The sequence below is a fragment of the Pleurodeles waltl genome, chromosome 7 (genome assembly GCF_031143425.1).
Source record: "Pleurodeles waltl isolate 20211129_DDA chromosome 7, aPleWal1.hap1.20221129, whole genome shotgun sequence".
Taxonomy (NCBI): Eukaryota; Metazoa; Chordata; class Amphibia; order Caudata; family Salamandridae; genus Pleurodeles; species Pleurodeles waltl.
Window position 1 is genome coordinate 542,840,303 of NC_090446.1, and position 19,874 is coordinate 542,860,176.

The window sequence follows — 19,874 nt, forward strand, 5'->3', positions numbered from 1 at the left end:
TGAACCACCCATACCACCAGACAACTATTGCACCCAATTTTCTCCTCAATCAGCAACATCGCAGTCGACAAGCCAGCAGCTATGACCGGGACAGATCACACCCTTGTTAGTTTAAGCATACTCATCCTACACCACCACAGCCCTACTATTACATATTATAGGCATGTACCCTAAGTGTACAGGTTTAGACCTGCTAAACCTATAACACAAGGACTGAGTTCAATGTGCTTTGGTTCAGGAATCTATATGCCTACCACCACTCGAACCACCAGCTGCAGCTGGAAAAGCATCTCACAAGAGGAATGGACTTCATCCTTCGCTAGACCTGGCCCTAGCACACCAGCCAAAAGCCATCAAACACCTCAACACCTGGCTCTCTGTATGCACCAACACTCTGGCTCCCCTCAAGTGCAACCTAACTGACAGAGCCTGCCCACAGGCCAGCTGGTACACAGAGGAACTCAGGCTGACTGGACACCACTGCAAGCAACTGGAGTGCAAACGGAGAACAAGTCAAGACACTGCAGATAAAGAACATCTTCAAACCAACCCCAAGGTGCTACTACCAGCAGATACGGAACACCAAGTGCAAGGCTCTTGCAGATTGCAACAACTTCTGCGCTAACAGCAGCAAGAAATCTTTTGTCATCACCCAAGATTTCACTGCACCTCTATTATTACCGCCCCCCCCCCCAACACACACACACACACACACACACCCTTTCAATCGGTCAGAGTCAGTCAGCATTTATAAAGCACATCTAATTATTTGATGGGGTATACAGGTGCTTGCAGGCCTAGGAGGCTCTTTTGAACACCCAAGTTTTGAGGGCCCTACTGAATTCTGGATTTGAAATGATGGTCTGGAGTTTTGTGGGGAGGCTGCTCTAGATCTTTGCTGTGATGTGGTCTTTGCAACAAGTTCTCAAAATTCTTCTGTATCAAAATCACCTCCATATACAGCGACTTCGACCTTCAACAAGACCCAGTCACCATTGCAACTCAATTTCCCTTCACGGCTGATGAACGAACCCTGACCTCGTGACCTGCTGTCCACTTCCAAACTGCTGCTACCATGAAGACCATCACTCGGGGCTTCATCTGACCCTTGTCACCACCACACCTTCACCAGAGGACTGCTACTGATCAGCAAATCATTAATACCCATCCTCAGTGCCTCATCAACATATTCATGGAGAATTGGAAACGTGCCATCGTCATGCCCCTGCTCAAGAAACCAACTGTTGACCCAGCCACGCTTTTCAGCTACAGGGTCTTTGAGAAACTGATCAACCGACGCCTCAGCAACCACCACCTCCTCAGCATTGCGCAGTCCAGATTCAGGCCCAACCACAGGACAGAAGGACCTGCTGTCCACTGGATCTGCTCCTTCTTAATAGACAGAAACCAAGCTGCCAGCCTGGCATGTTACCCTATGGAAGCCTGCAAACTACTCTGTGGAGTTCCTCAAGGTTCCTCACTCAGCCCGACCCTCTTCAACACATTCATGATCTCTTTGGCCAAAGTCCTCCGTGCACACAACATCAACTTCCTCTCCTACGCTGATGAACCACAACTCATTACTCCTTCTCTCAAACAAGACCTCCAACACAAGAAACACGTTTTTCACCTGCATGACCAAAGTTGCTAACTGGATTAAAGTCAACTGTCTCAAGCTCAACATGGACAAGACCGAAATATTGAGCTTTGGCAAGGGCACCTCAGCGTTAGATACCACATGATTGCCAGCAGAACCCACTCCAGGACCTTCAGAATAATCGGACAGCAAACTGAACATAACCACACACAATACTCTTAATGCATCCTCCTTTCATATCCCGAAGATTCTCAGGAAGAGCTTCAAATGGCTCCCAAGCAACACTAGAAAAACTATCACTCACACCCTAGTCACCAGCATGTTGGACTATGGGAACACCCATGATGCCAGGATCACCTAGCAGCTCACTAGAACACTATTAACCATCCAGAGCTTGGCAACCAGACTTATCCTCAACCTCTCACTCAGAAGTCATATCACAGTACACCTCCGTCTGCTCCACTGAATCCCAATACACAAACACGCTGAAGATTAAACTCCTCACACACACATCCAAGGAGCTACAATACTCATGTCCCAACAGTTGCATCTCCTTCTATTAACTACCCACTAACTAGATTCCTACACACAGAAGGACTCCTAGTCGCACGCATCCCATGTTCTCTTACATCACTTCAAAAGTGTGGAACAGCCTTGTATACCACATCGGAGCCTTCTTCTCTCTTGAATTCTTCAAGAAGCTGAAGACCCATTTTTCCACTCAACCAGCCGACCACAGCCAGTCCTAGGCACACACACACCTGCTCTGCACCAGAATATCCTTGCAGGTGATAGTGCACTTTACAAATACACATAACAAAACATAACCTATTACGTTATGCTTCCAACTAGCGAAAAAACCTCTTCCAGGGATGCCTTAACCCAGAGGAAAAGCGCCTACAACAGCTTGGATTAGAAATATACCAATTGCTGATATCTGCAAGGCAGCACTATAGGACAATCAATCCACACGTTCACAAGACATTGGTAAGATTTACACACTTCCTAGAATGGGTCAGGAAACCATGAGAAAGCTCTTTAGATAGAGAAACTGTATTTTCTAGTAGAGACTTATAACCGTAGACACCTTACATTTTGAATATTCCCCAGGCATCCGAGTGGATCACAAAACTTTTCAGTAGTACCTCTGCGTGCCGGTACGTGGCGCCATGCTGCTCCGCACTGATGCCCTTCTTGAAGTGACACACCAGGCCTACAAGGGCATCACAGATTTGAGTGACAGATCTCCAAGGATATATAATGGCAAGATCCTGTTTTACACGTGTCAGTTCTCTTAATGATTTTGGTTTGTGCTGTACTTTGCCTTGCCTGGAGCAATTCCGAGTGGTCTCTTGATTGAGGTTAAAGTCCCCCGTCAATTAAGCTACATTTTCTGAAGTGATGTCGGCTCATCTTCTATAGGTCCATAAAAACTAACAAGATGGATAGTTATGTTATTAGTTCTTATGCACACCAAAATCTATCAAAACTTGAGGATCGCGCACCACCTGTAATACTTTCCCCGCGAATGTTGGGGTAGGTAAAATACCAATACCTGCCCTGAATTGTGGCACACTGACATGGTGCCTGGGGCAGGTTCCAAGGAGAAGTAAGGTCAGAGGATGGTCCAAGCTTCCCAGCCGTCAGCAATTTGGATAGATATTGTTTAGTTGCCCTTATGAGCCTGACGCATTTAACCCTTATTGCCACCTGCTACACTAAAAAGGCTAATTCATGAAAAGATAACCCCCCCCCCCCTCCTCCTCCCCCCTCCATTGTATAGTTGGTCAGTTCAGGCGAATTTGCCCAAAAAAAGTCTTGGCTTGTTCTACAGACTGAAAGATATAGACGCTTCCCTTATATAGGACTTTCAGTTTTGACTGTTGGACAGTTCCCATTAGTGCCCCTAGTGTTTTAAAGGTGTCAATCATACCTTCAGTTTTTTTGTGACGATGAGCTGCCATGAGTGACATGTCAGAAAACACTCAACGAGAAATTGTCTGCAGTGTGATACACCCTGTTTTTGATTGCGCTAGATAGGATCTGTTATTTTATCAGCAAATCTCCAAAGTTAACCAATATGGTTTGTGGGTGCTGGAAGTTAGAATTCTGATCTGGAGGCACACAATGTACTCTCGAAATAATAAGATCCACTTCTTTAATTGCATGTCAGGGCACATATACTTGTGAATGAGCTCTGATGCAACTGCTGAAACAGTGGTCCCATTTTTGCGCCCTTCCGGGACACCGACTAAGTGCAAATTGGACCTGAGAAATTGGTTCTCCAAATCCTCAAGCTTCCATTGAATATCGTCAAGCTTCCATTGAATATCGGCCAACTCTGACAGTAATTTTGGAGTTGCTGGATCTGTCTTCTGTTTAAAGTTCTCCAAGCCTGAAATTCTTTGCTCTGCCTGGGACATCTGGGTATTTAGAAACTGTATATTTGAGTTAAGTTGGCCGAGTTGTTCATTTGTTTTCTTATAGGTCTCTTCATGAGGTATCTTCATCTCACAAATTTCTCGCAAGATCTGATGCAGAAGAGTCTCTACTGAGAGTGTAGACAACAGGGTTGAGATTTTCAGTCTTGGTTTACCAAGGCACACCACAGTAGTCCATAAGGCCGTACGCGGCACCAACCTGCCACGGCTTATCATGGCCGTGTCTACCGGTAATACTTATTAACCCTTCAGTACTTAGCATAACAACCCAACATTCTTGCGTTTCCTCGATGTTGGAAATTTCGCATCATTTCTATGACATTATACTGCTCACGAACCTATGCCTTGAGAAAGTCTTGGTGACGAAACACATGTCTGCTGATGTTCATTGGATTCATGGTGCCTTGGATGAATAAAATGTCTACTTTATACAGATGCGTATTTGGAACTTTGATTGATACAGTGTACAAAGAAATTGACTTTATTGGACTACTGTGGTGTGCCTTGGTAAACCAAGATAGAACTTCTTTGTGTTGATTGATCCTTCTATCGACACAACTGCACCCGAGGTGGTTGGGTGTTGTGCCAGTTTGGCACCCTCGGAGTACTATCTGTGACATATGGACATGATTTCCCAAATATGTTATACACCCACGTATAGGAGGTGCGAACCTGCAAGCATGGCCACTTTTTTTCTGTAGGGTTGAGATTTTCCATGGTCCGCATGATCCAAGGCTGTATGCAAGGAAGGAGCCTACGATGGAGCATTCGGTCTCCTGCCTTCTTAGAGCAAGGGCACCTCCTTGCAAAATTAGAAGACTCGGCTTCTTTACCGGGAGTTGTTTGTATGAGGATTCCATTGATATTCCCAGATCAGCTGTTCATTATGGTGCGATGGCTCCTTCTTGCCCCCTCTTGCCTGTGGCTGGTTGTTCTACTAACTGGTCCTGCTGAGCCTGCAGGCCCCTTGTATTTGCGACAGAGAATATGGGATATGCTAATAGGGTCCTTGATATATTTTCCCCACATGTTGAAACATTTTCTAGCCTTTGTTCTACAACAGTTTCTGTATTATCATTTTTGTCAGCAAACCCAGTTTGCCCCATTCTCTCCATTCTTTTTGAGGCAAAATGTTGCGTACGGACTTTCTCACCTGAGACCTGTGATATTTTTGCATGGGGCATTGCAACGTTCCTGATAGCAGTAGGTCCTGGAAGCACAGGAGTTTCAACTGGCGAAATATTAGTGTTATCCGGCTGGGTGCTTTCTGGTGAGACTGATTGTAGAGAGGTCTCAGAGCTGACTGGGCTAGCTAAATCCCCCATATTTTTGTGTCCTGAAACCACCTTGGAGCTGTTGGAAGCATTGATTTCACCCGGTGTTTAGAGGCCCTAGATGATTTGCTGGTGGTACTGGGGCGCAGTGAGGTATACTGCAACAGCCTTTTCATCTTGCTTCATGTTTGTGTTTTGACTCTTATCAAAGTCGGGGTTATGGTGAAATACAGAATTGGTGTGACCAAAAAGGCCAGAAGGCTTAGCTTGAAGGCTGCAAGCTGCATCCGTGACTACGCAAACCACTTCCGCAGCCAGCCAAGCTTGTTTCAGCCTAGTGAGCCCCTACTGAACTCTCTAGGTGGCCGTGCACTGCCACTTGAACAGAAAGTCTCAGCCCCTGTCAGGTGTCACCGTCACTTGTAAAAGGCACACTGAATTATGTGACTTATATGACACAACAGGTGAAGGTAGCTCTGAACGTATAGCGTTACAGCCTGTATCATTATTGTGGTCCCATACAGGGGTATGGGCCCTGCTTAGCTGAAGCCCCTCCACTATACCCCCCACCGTCCCACCTCTCCCCCCCCCCCCCCCCCCCCCCCCCAAAAAAAAATAAAATTCCAGAGTACTCAGTCTGCTCATTCCGATCTTCGGACCTGTTTTAATCTGAATCCACAGGATTAAGAGTGTTTTTCAAAGATAGACAGCCGTCTATTAGAGGGCAAAACATTCATTAAATTGCACTGTACTGCCTCTGATCCTTAGAACTATCACACCTCGTGTCACCATTCAAAGGGCCCTGACATCAAACATTTTCTCAGGCTCCATTTCCTTTCAAACGATGGGCAGTTGGGTTTGTACATTTAGCACTAGGATGAGGTACACAGGATTAGGTACAGAGGTTTTAAAACTCCTCGAAATTCAATCACCAGTTATTGAAAGTATGCAAAGCATATGAATTTATTTTTACAGATTCAAGGCCACAAAACTAGACCCATAGGTAAGTAACTTCGTAGTGTAATGCAGCAAAACAAGACAAACTTGAAAAGTGGTTGATGAGATCTTCAAAGCGTTCTCTTATATCATTTATATTTCTTTGTCCTGTTGATCTTTGGCATTTAATCCCACATTTTTAAGTTTCTCTTATCTCCCTTCTAGACTCTGTCAAGAACAAGTCCCTGTATTTGCTACAGAAGGGCAAAGCTCTGAATGTGACACCTGAATACAGCCAAGTGGCAGAAGAAGCCCTGGCCAAGGCGGTTAAACTCAGCCCAACTTTAGTTGATGCCTGGAACCAACTTGGTGAGGTATACTGGAAAAAAGGTGACATCACCACTGCAAGAACCTGCTTTTTGGGTGCACTCAACCATGTGAGTATTATCAATGCACCTGCATGCTCGTATCCACCTAACAGACCATTTTAGCCTTTCTAACCCTGTGTCTGTCCAACCTTCCTTTCTTCTCTTGGACTTTGCATTCTTCCTTTTGACCTACCCTTTATTCCTTCCTTCCTTTATGAACACAGGGTGAACCAGAGTGACGCTTCTCTAGGGAAGTGTTTGTTACCTATCTGAGTCACTATTTTTAAACATGTTTTCTGCTGATTTGTAAATAAACTGTACATGTACATGGTGGATGTACAGTTGGCTGATATACACAGTAATTAAAGTTGATCATTTACGCATTGTTTGCAATGAGTCAACAAATGACAACTGTGACCATAACAGTGAATCAATAAATAGGTAGTAATTGTATTATTGAAATGACTGCAGTTAGCAGGGCAGCATGCTTGGACCACTTTCAAAATATTTCCACGTATGTATCGGTTCTCAGTCTGGTCTTCACTACAATAGCTTGGATCTTTCATAGTTTCATAGATTCACACGCCTGACTACCCTTAGTAGTCAGTTTTAGTATAGTAGATTATCAGTACAGCAGTCAACATTGAAAATGAATGGACGAACAGAAATAGATCATGTGTAGCCTATCCATCTGATTATGTGACCCAAACTCCGACCAACCATATAGAGGGACTCCATTTTCCACCCCTTCCTCAGAAGCTCTAAGTGCCAAATTCTATAGAATGGCCGGCAGCTCATCTTCTGCCTCAGTAATTGACATCTCAACAGTAGCCAGAGGTTGGTTGGTTGTATTGAAATCCCCTGAAACAGTTGGTGGCCCATTAATATTAGTTCTTTGATTCCAAATGGTGCAATGTTTCATTTTCTCTATTTTCCCTCGGTGTACGATTGTAAATATTATAGATATTGGAGTTTTTTACATTGATTGATGTTACATTAATACCTAAAATACTATGCAAGTTAATCCTTATTTGCTTGATCTTCAATTCAAAACAATTTGTACCCACATTGCTAGACCCCATATGGGCCTCCCACTTCTTTGGCAAGTGCGTCTGCACTAAAAGTTGTGTGTCCTGATTGAAAAACTGGGGTGGTGAAACTCTTGGAATACACAGATGTAATACTGCTCTATAACAATACACTGTGCAGGGTCAGCTAACTTATAATTCATCTCGGATATATTCTAGGACACTATCCGTTTTTGCATCCATCCGAGCTGCCTGGTTGTCGCTAAGGATATCGATGTTATTACCATTAGATTTGTTTTCTGGTAAATTGCATTTACTTTTATTGGTGGCATCTGAATTATTACATATAGTGTTCATTGCTCTTATAGTTGTTTTTTGAGGGATCAGGCGTGTGTTGCCACTAGTTTTGACTCCCAGAAAGTCCACTCCCACAAATTCTGAATCCCTGTCACACAAATGCTGGGTGTATCTAGGACAAATGATTCGGGGGATAACTCTTGAGGCCTTCTCAATGGGTAGTTACATTTGAATTGGATCAAACAGTTTGGTTTGGAGAACAAGCATGCATCTAATGCCACCAGACCATCTACTAACTTTGCACTTTTTAGTATTTAATGCAATACAGTTGTACTTGTTTCAGTTGGAAGAATCGCTATTTGCCTTTAAGCTATGAGTGTATCACAAAATAGCAATGACGGACTCTCTTAATTCAGTGAATTAATTTGTTTATTGGGAAATCTTTATCCTGTCTAATAAAAGGGGGGAGTTCAGCGACATTAGTCAGGTACACAGTTCCATGCTTTGCATTCTGGCAACGTGTGAAATTGTCCCCTAAAGCGGTGTGGCTCTGTGTCTGTAGACAATCTATTCCATTATAGACACACCTCCCTTTATTTGTAGTAGTGTTGGAGCGTTTGAACTTACTTTTACTATTAGAGACCTATTTTGAATGGCCTTTGTCCCTTCATACTGTAATTACATTTCCAGGACTGTTAAATCTGTCAGCTAAAAAATTGAGTTACAGTGTCAGCTCTTTTGGCACCAGCTTGCGCTATGAGCAATTTGTGGATTGTGTCCAAGGGTTGCTTGTCTCACCAAAAAAAGGTGTCCACCTCACTGAGTAAAGCCAAAGGGGGTGCCCTGGCTGAGCCTAGCCTTTCCTGGGCGATGATGGCAAAAACAGGCACGCCAGGTAGCAACGCTTTATAGCGCAAGCTGTTGGTGGTGGCCTGCCTCCTCCTGAGCTGCCATTGACTTTGAGACTGGGAGCCCCAAACACACATTTGATGTCTCCCGCACAGCGGGGCAGGTAGCAGCGCTTTGTAGCACGAGTTTTGGTGAGGGCCTGCCTCCTCCTCAGCTGCCTGTGATTCTGAGACTTGGAGTCCCCAGCGCAAGTCCAATGTCTGTAATCTTTATTAGCCTTTTTTGTAGAAAAAAGCACATATATTTTTTCTTATAAAAATATCTCCAATTATAAAACAATTGTTAGTACACTTAAAGTGATTAGACCATATCACTCACAAATCTCTTTTCAAAAGTGAAAAATAAAGGGAATACAGGGCAATAATGTTAGCAGGAACATTGCGCAAGCAAAGCTAAAAACTGCGTTTGCAGCCTCAACTATCCCCCAGTGTCCCATCTTGCCCCAGATGTCACAGTTAGGTTAGTTAATTTTGTGGCCCATGTAAGCAGGAATCTGGAGCATGGAGGTCTGCCTTCTATGATATTTTCTCTTAAAGAAATAAAAAATAAACCTAGGTTAATCAACCTCACTTGACGTTCCTTAGGACTAGAGAGGTTTTAACCTATTTTCCGACTCAGATCTTCTATTTGTCCAATAAGAATGCCTTCACTTTTTGTGAAGCGCCCTGTCTGAGGCAGGAAAACACCCCAGACAGACCATTATGTCCTCTGTATTTTATTGCCTTCCGGAAGATCACCGTTCTGTAGACTGTGAATACTGTCAAAAAATGATCAGGAGAACCCTGAAAGACAGATAAAAGATCACGCTTCTCGGCCTGCAAGAGAAGCTTCAGAAAGCAGCACACTTCAGCACATTTGAAAGGTGAGGAGTTTTATCGTCTTCCTCAGTGACATCTACTTGTTCAAGGGAGGTAGATCTCTGGAGCATAGAAGAAAAGAAGGAAGACAATCTTTGTTTGATGTCAAGGTCCTGAATGTTGAGAACAGGTATTGTGCCAGCCTGCTCTCTGTTGAGAAATGGGGCATCCATGATGTTGAAGATATTGATGTCGAGAGAGCAAAGGAAGTGGACATTGAGAACACCTACGTCGGTAGCGCCTCCTTCAGTGTCCACACCAAGGAGACCCTCTCCATCAACGTCAAGAACAGCTTCTGGTTTTCCTTCTTAGTGTCCTTCAGTGGATTTGCTCAGTCACTTAAAACCAGAAAAGTGCCACTTTCTTCAGACTCCGAAGTCTCTAGGGCATACTAACCCACCAGAGATGTAACGCCTGTGGTTGCTTTCACATGCTCCTTCACCACTGAGGTCTGTCCATGTTTTTCACCAGCACCACCTGCTACTCCTCTATCCTTAAGGTCATCGCCATGGCTGAAGTCACCAGTGGCCCCTCAGGTGCCACCTAAGTCTGCTTCTAAGGACAATCACGAAATTGAAGATCACACACTAGAGCTTGATCTCTTAGGTCGCCTTGTTTTCCAAGGCACCATAGAGGCCGTGGTTAGAGGTCAAGTTCTCTCAGGACTTCTCCCCTATCAGAGACTGTTGAACCTTCTCTGACTCCTGTCCTGCAATTAATATTGCTGGTTGACGTCTGTTTTTTTAATCAGGCATTGGTAAGGATTGCAGCAAAGGCAGAACTTCCCTATTTGACTCCTGCCACCAAACATTACATCACAAGGCATTATCTAGACCCTTATTTCCTTTGGTTACAGGTCTTTTGGAACCAGCAGTGCAACTATTGTTCTCTCCAGCATCTGCAAAATCTGCTCATACCAGGCTGTTGAAAAAGCATTAAGTGCTAGAATTTGACCCTCTTACAATTCATCTGCAAGACTGGCAGAGTATGAGTAACAAATAGGTCTTGGATATTGTTCATAATGGATGCTCACTCAAGTTCAGGTCTCCTCCACCTTCTGTACTGCCAAAGAAATCTTTCCAACATCATCAAGATGTGCTTTGAAAGGATATGAACACCGTACTTCAAAAGCATGCTGTGGAGGAAGTTCTTTCCTACCAAAAGGAACAAGAATTCATTCCTGTTTCTTTGTGATTCAAATGAAAGGGTGAAGCGAGAATTCAGACCCATTCTTGATCTATGATTAGCAAACAAATGGATAAGAAATGAAAGGTTCAGAATGTTGCTGTTACAGCAGATTTACCGCTCACTTACATCAAGGGGATTGGATGTGTGCAATAAATCTACAAGATGCTTACTTCAGCATTCTGATCATAAAGAAACTTAGAAAGGACAAAATCAAGACCACATCATAGTTCTGCCTTTCAGATGAGCCCTACCTTGGGCACAGCTGGCACAGGGTTGCTTGTGTTCCACTTCAGGGAGAACCTGACCTGCCAGTTCAATCTGCACTGTTCCTATTGGAGCAGGGTGAAGACTGATTTTTGTTCGGCTGAGTCCAACCTGAGGTGGCATGGTGTGCAAAGTAGTGATGGACTGGAATGTGGCCCGAGTGATAACCTGTGGTTGAGATTAACTCAAGCATTCCGTCCATCACATTTTGTTTGCTTTTAATAACCAGTCATTGAGGTATGGGTAGACAAAGATCTTGAACCTTAGGACCTCAGGAGGTAAGCAGCCACTACTGTCATACACTGCGAAAAAGAGCGAGGAGCCAACTTCAGCCCCTAAGGTAGAAGTATGAAGTGGTAGTGATTATGTGAAAGAAAATGTAAATGAAATGTGGCTGTTACTAGCCGTCCTTAGGCCAGGAAGACAATTATTTTATATGTATATCCACTTTTCCCTACAAAAAAGGCTTATGCATTCTTTTTTGCAAAGTGCTCTGCGTTTCCGCACATGGGTGGGACAATTCAATGTTTATGACTTTGACATGGATTCTCCTGGAAGAGACCTAGGGTTACTGAGATAAAACTTTTCCTTCCTTATGAGCATTCTTCTTCTCTTTGTCGTAGGTTTACTGGGGAAGAGGAGGATTCATGGCTTACTTTTCTTTCTGTTGTTTCTGTCTTGATTCTCCCTGTACTGAGGCGAACTCTTCCATGTAGCCAAGAGCCTTGTGATGTTACCTGGAATGGTTATACACTAGAATTTCCGATGTTGCCTGATAGTTGGAGGAGTGCATTGCTGTGTGTTGGTGATGTTACTTTACTGTAGGTAACATTTTCCATAAAATATCCTTTGTCACAGTGTCTTAAAAGGCATGATCCACTGGATTTCTACACCAGTAAGACCTCCAAATTTGATGGTGGTGTCATCGCTGAATAGAAGGGGATGTGCTTTTCGTTCGTTGGTCATTAATCTTTCCTTACATTTTCCCTCTAGTTCCCTGATTTTTACATTACTCCACAAGCTGAAGAGGTAGTCATGTAATTGCATTGGTGTGGGCCACACAGTTTTGACATGAGCACCTTTGTGATCTCAGGACAGAGACACTTATCCAGTTTAATCTGAATATATCTCCTCTCTTGGAACTAAGGCCAGATTATACACCACAAGCTAGCGTCATTACACCTGACAGTCTGGCTGATTTGAACCTAGAGTTTGGCGTCCGGAATATTCCACCAGACTGCCAGAAGATACTTCAGGCAGCCAGGTCAGCTCCCTCTGTTAAGACTTACTCCCAGAAGCTGAAGTGTTTCTGTATGTGGGCCTCTTCTCTATATCAAGCTACTTAAAATGCGTCTCCATCAAATAAAACACTTTTTTGCCTTGCTGAACTAGGATTGAAATATTTTTCTTGTTAGAGTTTGCCTGTGTGATACCTGGAGGTATCTCAGAACTATATATGTATCATCTCCTTTCTCAACTAGAGTGATAAAGAAATTAAGTAATTGACTATTTAATACTGCCCAACTCCCAGCAAAAACTCCTGCATGGCAGGTACACATTGTGCAAGGGGCTCTCATTAAAGAACCGTTTGAACCTAGACATGAATGCTCCATTTTAGTAGCTTTCATGGGAAATAGCGTTCTTTATGGCCATTTCATCAACATTATGCATTTGTGGCATCCAGGAGTTTCCATTGAACCACCTTCCCTAATGTTTGACAAAAATATAGCGAGACTGTGAGACTTCCTTTCATGTGTTAAGGGCCAGTGCCGGTCCATCCGGATGAAAAAATTAACTTACAGACTTTGTTTCCTGAACCACCTACGTCTGCAGAAAGAGAGCTTCACTCTTTAGATTTCAACTACTGTTTGAAGTTCTGTATCAATAGAAAAAAAAATATATATATATATATATATATATATATATATATATACAGGGAGTGCAGAATTATTAGGCAAATGAGTATTTTGACCACATCATCCTCTTTATGCATGTTGTCTTACTCCAAGCTGTATAGGCTCGAAAGCCTACTACCAATTAAGCATATTAGGTGATGTGCATCTCTGTAATGAGAAGGGGTGTGGTCTAATGACATCAACACCCTATATCAGGTGTGCATAATTATTAGGCAACTTCCTTTCCTTTGGCAAAATGGGTCAAAAGAAGGACTTGACAGGCTCAGAAAAGTCAAAAATAGTGAGATATCTTGCAGAGGGATGCAGCACTCTTAAAATTGCAAAACTTCTGAAGCGTGATCATCGAACAATCAAGCGTTTCATTCAAAATAGTCAACAGGGTCGCAAGAAGCGTGTGGAAAAACCAAGGCGCAAAATAACTGCCCATGAACTGAGAAAAGTCAAGCGTGCAGCTGCCACGATGCCACTTGCCACCAGTTTGGCCATATTTCAGAGCTGCAACATCACTGGAGTGCCCAAAAGCACAAGGTGTGCAATACTCAGAGACATGGCCAAGGTAAGAAAGGCTGAAAGACGACCACCACTGAACAAGACACACAAGCTGAAACGTCAAGACTGGGCCAAGAAATATCTCAAGACTGATTTTCTAAGGTTTTATGGACTGATGAAATGAGAGTGAGTCTTGATGGGCCAGATGGATGGGCCCGTGGCTGGATTGGTAAAGGGCAGAGAGCTCCAGTCCGACCCAGACGCCAGCAAGGTGGAGGTGGAGTACTGGTTTGGGCTGGTATCATCAAAGATGAGCTTGTGGGGCCTTTTCGGGTTGAGGATGGAGTCAAGCTCAACTCCCAGTCCTACTGCCAGTTCCTGGAAGACACCTTCTTCAAGCAGTGGTACAGGAAGAAGTCTGCATCCTTCAAGAAAAACATGATTTTCATGCAGGACAATGCTCCATCACATGCGTCCAAGTACTCCACAGCGTGGCTGGCAAGAAAGGGTATAAAAGAAGGAAATCTAATGACATGGCCTCCTTGTTCACCTGATCTGAACCCCATTGAGAACCTGTGGTCCATCATCAAATGTGAGATTTACAAGGAGGGAAAACAGTACACCTCTCTGAACAGTGTCTGGGAGGCTGTGGTTGCTGCTGCACGCAATGTTGATGGTGAACAGATCAAAACACTGACAGAATCCATGGATGGCAGGCTTTTGAGTGTCCTTGCAAAGAAAGGTGGCTATATTGGTCACTGATTTGTTTTTTTGTTTTTGAATGTCAGAAATGTATATTTGTGAATGTTGAGATGTTATATTGGTTTCACTGGTAATAATAAATAATTGAAATGGGTATATATTTGTTTTTTGTTAAGTTGCCTAATAATTATGCACACCTGATATAGGGTGTTGATGTCATTAGACCACACCCCTTCTCATTACAGAGATGCACATCACCTAATATGCTTAATTGGTAGTAGGCTTTCGAGCCTATACAGCTTGGAGTAAGACAACATGCATAAAGAGGATGATGTGGTCAAAATACTCATTTGCCTAATAATTCTGCACTCCCTGTATATATATCAAATCAGCTTTTCATCTTGTATGGGGATTTCAATGAAGGTTGTCCTCACTTAAGCAAGATATTGCTCACTAGATCACAGCTTGTATTTTTTTAATATGAAAAGCACATACAGCTCTCACACACAGTCAGAGCATATTCTACCAGAAACAAGAATGCCACAGGAACACTCTTTGCTGGTGTGCCTCCTAAATACATGTGCCAGGCTGCAACGTACAGTTCTATCCATACTTTTGCCGAGGTTGAGCGGGCCTCATTTCTGCCTATATTAATATGGTCTCTGTTAATGCTTTGGTAAACATAATTCAAGCACGTGAATGTATGAAAAGCTCAATGCTAGAGAAGTCATGCACCCATAACCATAGTTCCTCGGAATTCTTTTCTTTTGAAGGTTCACAAGAATTTACCCTCCTCCTCATTCATGAGGCCCCGTGTAGTAGCTATGACAAGCTATGAAAATCTGGCAGCTCGAGCCTCTGAGGAGGGTTGGATTCTCTCCACCTCATTGGCTGGAGTACGAGTTTTATAATGAGGTGGATTGGCTACATGGCTGCAGCTGTGTCAGTGCTATTTGCTGTATATGTATACTGCTGAGTTAACCTTGACTAATAAGGATTCCCAGCATGGCTTGGGGGAATAATTGAAGCATGTAAATCAATGAAGGATGCCATTGCTGAAGAAATGTAGTTATAATAAAGTAAATAACTTTTTCTTGTTGGGATGCCTTCTTGTTTCACCTTTGGGACATCTCATCATGCATGTGGTTGACCTGTAATGCTTAATTATTACTGTTCTCTCAGGCATTTTATAAAATTGAAGCTTTACTATTCTGTGTATTTCTGAAAGGCTCCCCACAAGTTTGTGTTTTCAGTTAAATCACCGCAAATCCACACTTCATATTAGGACATTTAGTGACTATATGAATGGGCAGTAAACCATGCTATATTTTTACAGTTCAAGTCCATAAATAAATGATTCGAGTTATCTACCAACCTGCTCTCACATTCCTGATGAGGCCTTGAACGAACGTCATTGATTTAACCACAGTCCTTAAGCTTACATAGTTGGTTCTATATTTAATGGCCACCTATTCAAATGAGTTTTACAAAACTTACTATAGCTGTAGCAATAGTCTGATTTACTGCTATTTTCTGATGCCTTCATAATCATATATCACTATGTATTCTAGTGTTCTATAAAGTTCAGTAGTTTCTTCTCTGTTGGTCTGTACTATAATCTGACATTGATCCCTGCAGTCGTCATATAAAATGTATTTTATACTTTCAGTTAATCTGTCTGCACTAAAGTTTTGCAGGAATAAACAGTGCAGTGTTTTGTGCAGCTATTGCATCTCTGTTTAGTGATCATGACCTCAATCTGGTGTCTAACTGGAGTTCTACAGTGACTGCGTTACAGATCCATTCAAAAGTCCTGTTGTAAAAACAGCAGCAGCAGTCACTGCAGAGGTCCCAAATGGATCACCTCACTGTGCCACAGCTCATACCAAAGGCTTTCAGTGACAACGTTGGTATCCATTAGAGCAAAGCACAAACTCCACACAGTTGCATCTTTTCTATGAACTGATATAATTTCAGGTGTATCTTGTGTTAGGAGGCAACATCAAGCATTGACATTCACTTATAGTTCCAAGCATTTAAAAAAAAATGTAATCACTGCACTTCACTTGAGGTACACCCTCAAAAACACTCTCTTATAGGCCTCGTGTGTCATCTCCTCTCCTTCATATCTGATGATTGAGTCACCCTTCCAGAGGCGCTGTTGAGTATGAAACACATGCAGTGCATATCTATTGTAATGTAACAAACCCACAAAACAAGTCCGTCTAGAATAGTAGTGCAATGATTTGTTTTATTTATCTATTTATTTGTTTGATGGGGCCAGAATAATTATCAACAACAATACCAATTGTAAAACGAGTCATTCAATCATTTACAACATTATACGGAATTCGGAGTGAGGGTTTTTTTTCCCTAAAAGGAGGGTGATCCAGGGGCGACTCGCTGATGCCTGGTATCAAGAATGCAGAATATATAGGGGATGGATCTGTGCCGGACAGTTAACAGTTTTACATCATCTACTTCCATTTTCTGCAGTGTAAGAACAAGGTGTCCCTCCGGAACCTGTCCATGGTGCTACGGCAGGTGCCTTGTGAGGATGAGGAGGAGCGCTCACAGAATGTCATGGAGAGTGTGAAGCATGCCAAAGAGGCTGTGCAGATGGACGTGAAGGATGGCACGTCTTGGTGTAAGTATGAGCAAGAGCTCCTGTGACAAGAAACAAATCATTAACAAGTACATTGTAGTGCAATGAGTATTTGTATAGCACTTTCTATACCCCTTGTGTACCATAAACATGCTTATCTATTGCATACATTCATTGTTACTTATGTGTCCCAGAGCTTGAACAGGCTTTTCATATTCTGAATGATCACCGGAGGTAAACCAAAGCAGCTGAAAACAAAGCGTATTTGCAAGGTCAAAATAGGCACTGGGGCTTTTTTAGATAATAGACCAGCTTATATGCTCCCTCTGATTATATCAGTCAGCCTTCACTGATATACCTAATGACATTAAAAAAAGAGGGGCACATTCTCCAGTCCAAGTCTTAAAGGTTTTATCATTCAGAATCTTCTTTTTTTTTAAATCACTTGACCAGTACTTGTTTTGCAAGTTAGTCGCTCGTTTAGTGTCATATATCTTGTCAATCATACTCTATAATTGTACTGGAAATTTTCAAATTTCTGACTCTGAGGAATCAAATCAAATCATTAACATTTATAAAGCGCGCTACTCACCCGTGCGGGTCTCAAGGCGCTATGGGGGAAAGGGGGGGTTATCGCTGCTCGAACAGCCAAGTCTTTAGGAGTCTCCGGAAAGCGGAGTGGTCCTGGGTGGTCCTGAGGCTGGTGGGGAGGGAGTTCCAGGTCTTGGCCGCCAGGAAGGAGAAAGATCTCCCACCCGCCGTGGAGCGGCGGGTGCGAGGGACGGCAGCAAGTGCGAGGCCAGCGGAGCGGAGGGGGCGGGTGGGGACGTAGAAGCTGAGGCGTCTGTTGAGGTATTCCGGTCCCTTGTTGTGGAGGGCTTTGTGTGCGTGGGTGAGAAGACGGAAGGTGATCCTTTTGCTGACTGGGAGCCAATGCAGGTGTCTCAGGTGTGCGGAGATGTGGCTGTTGCGGGGTACGTCGAGGATGAGGCGGGCCGAGGCGTTTTGGATGCGTTGCAGGCGGTTTTGGAGTTTGGCGGTGGTCCCGGCGTAGAGGGTGTTGCCGTAGTCCAGGCGACTCGTGACAAGGGCGTGGGTCACGGTTTTTCTGGTGTCGGCGGGGATCCAGCGGAAGATCTTGCGGAGCATGCGGAGAGTGAGGAAGCAGGCGGAGGACACGGCGTTGACTTGCTTGGTCATGGTGAGAAGAGGGTCCAAGATGAAGCCGAGGTTGCGGGCGTGGTCTGCGGGGGTCGGTGCGGTGCCGAGGGCCGTGGGCCACCAGGAGTCGTCCCAGGCGGACGGGGTGTTGCCGAGGATGAGGACTTCCGTTTTTTCAGAGTTCAGCTTTAGGCGGCTGAGCCTCATCCAATCTGCGACGTCCTTCATACCCTCTTGTAGGTTGGTCTTGGCGCTGGCGGGGTCCTTGGTGAGGGAGAGTACAAGTTGGGTGTCGTCGGCGTAGGAGGTGATGATGATGTCGTGCTTGCGTACGATGTCGGCGAGGGGGCTCATGTAGACATTGAAGAGTGTCGGGCTGAGCGATGAGCCTTGAGGTACGCCGCAGATGATCTTGGTGGGTTCTGAGCGAAACGGAGGGAGGTAAACTCTTTGGGAGCGGTTAGCGAGGAAGGAGGCGATCCAGTCCAGGGCCTGGCCTTGGATCCCGGTGGAGCGTAGGCGGGTGATTAGGGTGCGGTGACAGACGGTGTCAAAGGCAGCCGAGAGGTCGAGGAGAATGAGGGCGACTGTTTCACCGTTGTCCATCAGGGTTCTGATGTCGTCTGTGACTGAGATGAGGGCGGTTTCCGTGCTGTGGTTGGTTCGGAATCCGGTTTGTGAAGGGTCGAGCAGGTTGTTGTCTTCCAGGAAGGTGGTCAGCTGTTTGTTGACGGTCTTTTCTATTACCTTGGCTGGGAAAGGTAGAAGAGAGATGGGGCGGAAGTTTTTCAGGTCGCTTGGGTCAGCCGTAGGTTTCTTTAGTAGGGCGTTGACTTCAGCGTGCTTCCAGCATTCGGGGAAGGTAGCAGAAGAAAAAGAAGAGTTGATGACGGTCTGGAGGTGCGGGCGATGATGTCGTCGGCTTTGTTAAAGATGAAGTGCGGGCAGGGGTCCGAAGGGGCGCCGGAGTGGATAGAGTTCATGATGGATTTGGTTTCTTCCGTGTTGATGTGGGTCCAGTTGTTGAGGGTGATGTCCGGGGAAGCGGGTTCAGTGGTGTATGGTTGGGTCTGGTGTCTGAAGCTGTCGTGGAGGTCGCTGATCTTGCGATGGAAGAAAGTGGCGAGGGATTCGCACAAATCCTGTGAGGGCGTGACGGCGTTGGCGCTGGGGTTGGAGAACTCTTTGACGATGCTGAAGAGTTCTCTGCTGTTGTGGCTGTTTTTGTCTAGTCTGTCGGTGAAAAAGTTCCTTTTGGCAGTGCGGATCAGGTGGTGGTGTTCGCGTGTAGCGTTCTTGAGGGCGGTCATGTTGTCAGCGGTGTGGTCCTTGCGCCAGGCCTTCTCAAGGGCACGACAAGTTTTCTTTGATTCTTTGAGGGTGTCAGAGAACCAGAGAGGTTTTTTGGTGTTGGTCTGTCGATGCGTGCGTTTGAGGGGAGCAAGGTTGTCAGCGCAGTTGGAGATCCAGTTTGTGAGGTTGAGAGCTGCGTCGTTGGGGTCGGTGGTGAGGGTGGGTGGGAACTGACATTTAGTACGTTTAAAAAACATTCAATGGTACTACTCTGAAATTGTGACCTTTCTCACAAATATTTATGAAGTAGGTTGGAGTGCGACTCATAACAATTCATAATTTTGTTAGCAGGTCTATTAGAATGTAGGTCGTTTGGCAAACTTTTCCAGTTGCAGAAGTCGGTGCAAAATTTCTGACCCCCCGTTGGCAAAGGAAATTTCGTACATCAGGCTCTCTGCACTAGTGCGAATAGAGAATTAAGACTTGCATGGTTAAATACTTATAATTCATATATTTCCATTAAAAAAGAACTGTCTCTTTGAGACAACT

The 19,874-nt window shown here is 44.3% G+C and overlaps 1 protein-coding gene across 1 annotated transcript in view; it reads left to right on the forward strand.

Moving 5' to 3' along the window:
• TTC5 (tetratricopeptide repeat domain 5) overlaps positions 1-19,874 on the forward strand; it is a 170,141-nt gene that overhangs the window by 41,407 nt on the left and 108,860 nt on the right. The window contains exons 3-4 of the mRNA XM_069244282.1: positions 6,474-6,685; positions 16,763-16,913. Coding sequence (XP_069100383.1) covers positions 6,474-6,685; positions 16,763-16,913 — 363 coding nt within the window. The remainder of the gene's footprint in view (positions 1-6,473; positions 6,686-16,762; positions 16,914-19,874) is intronic.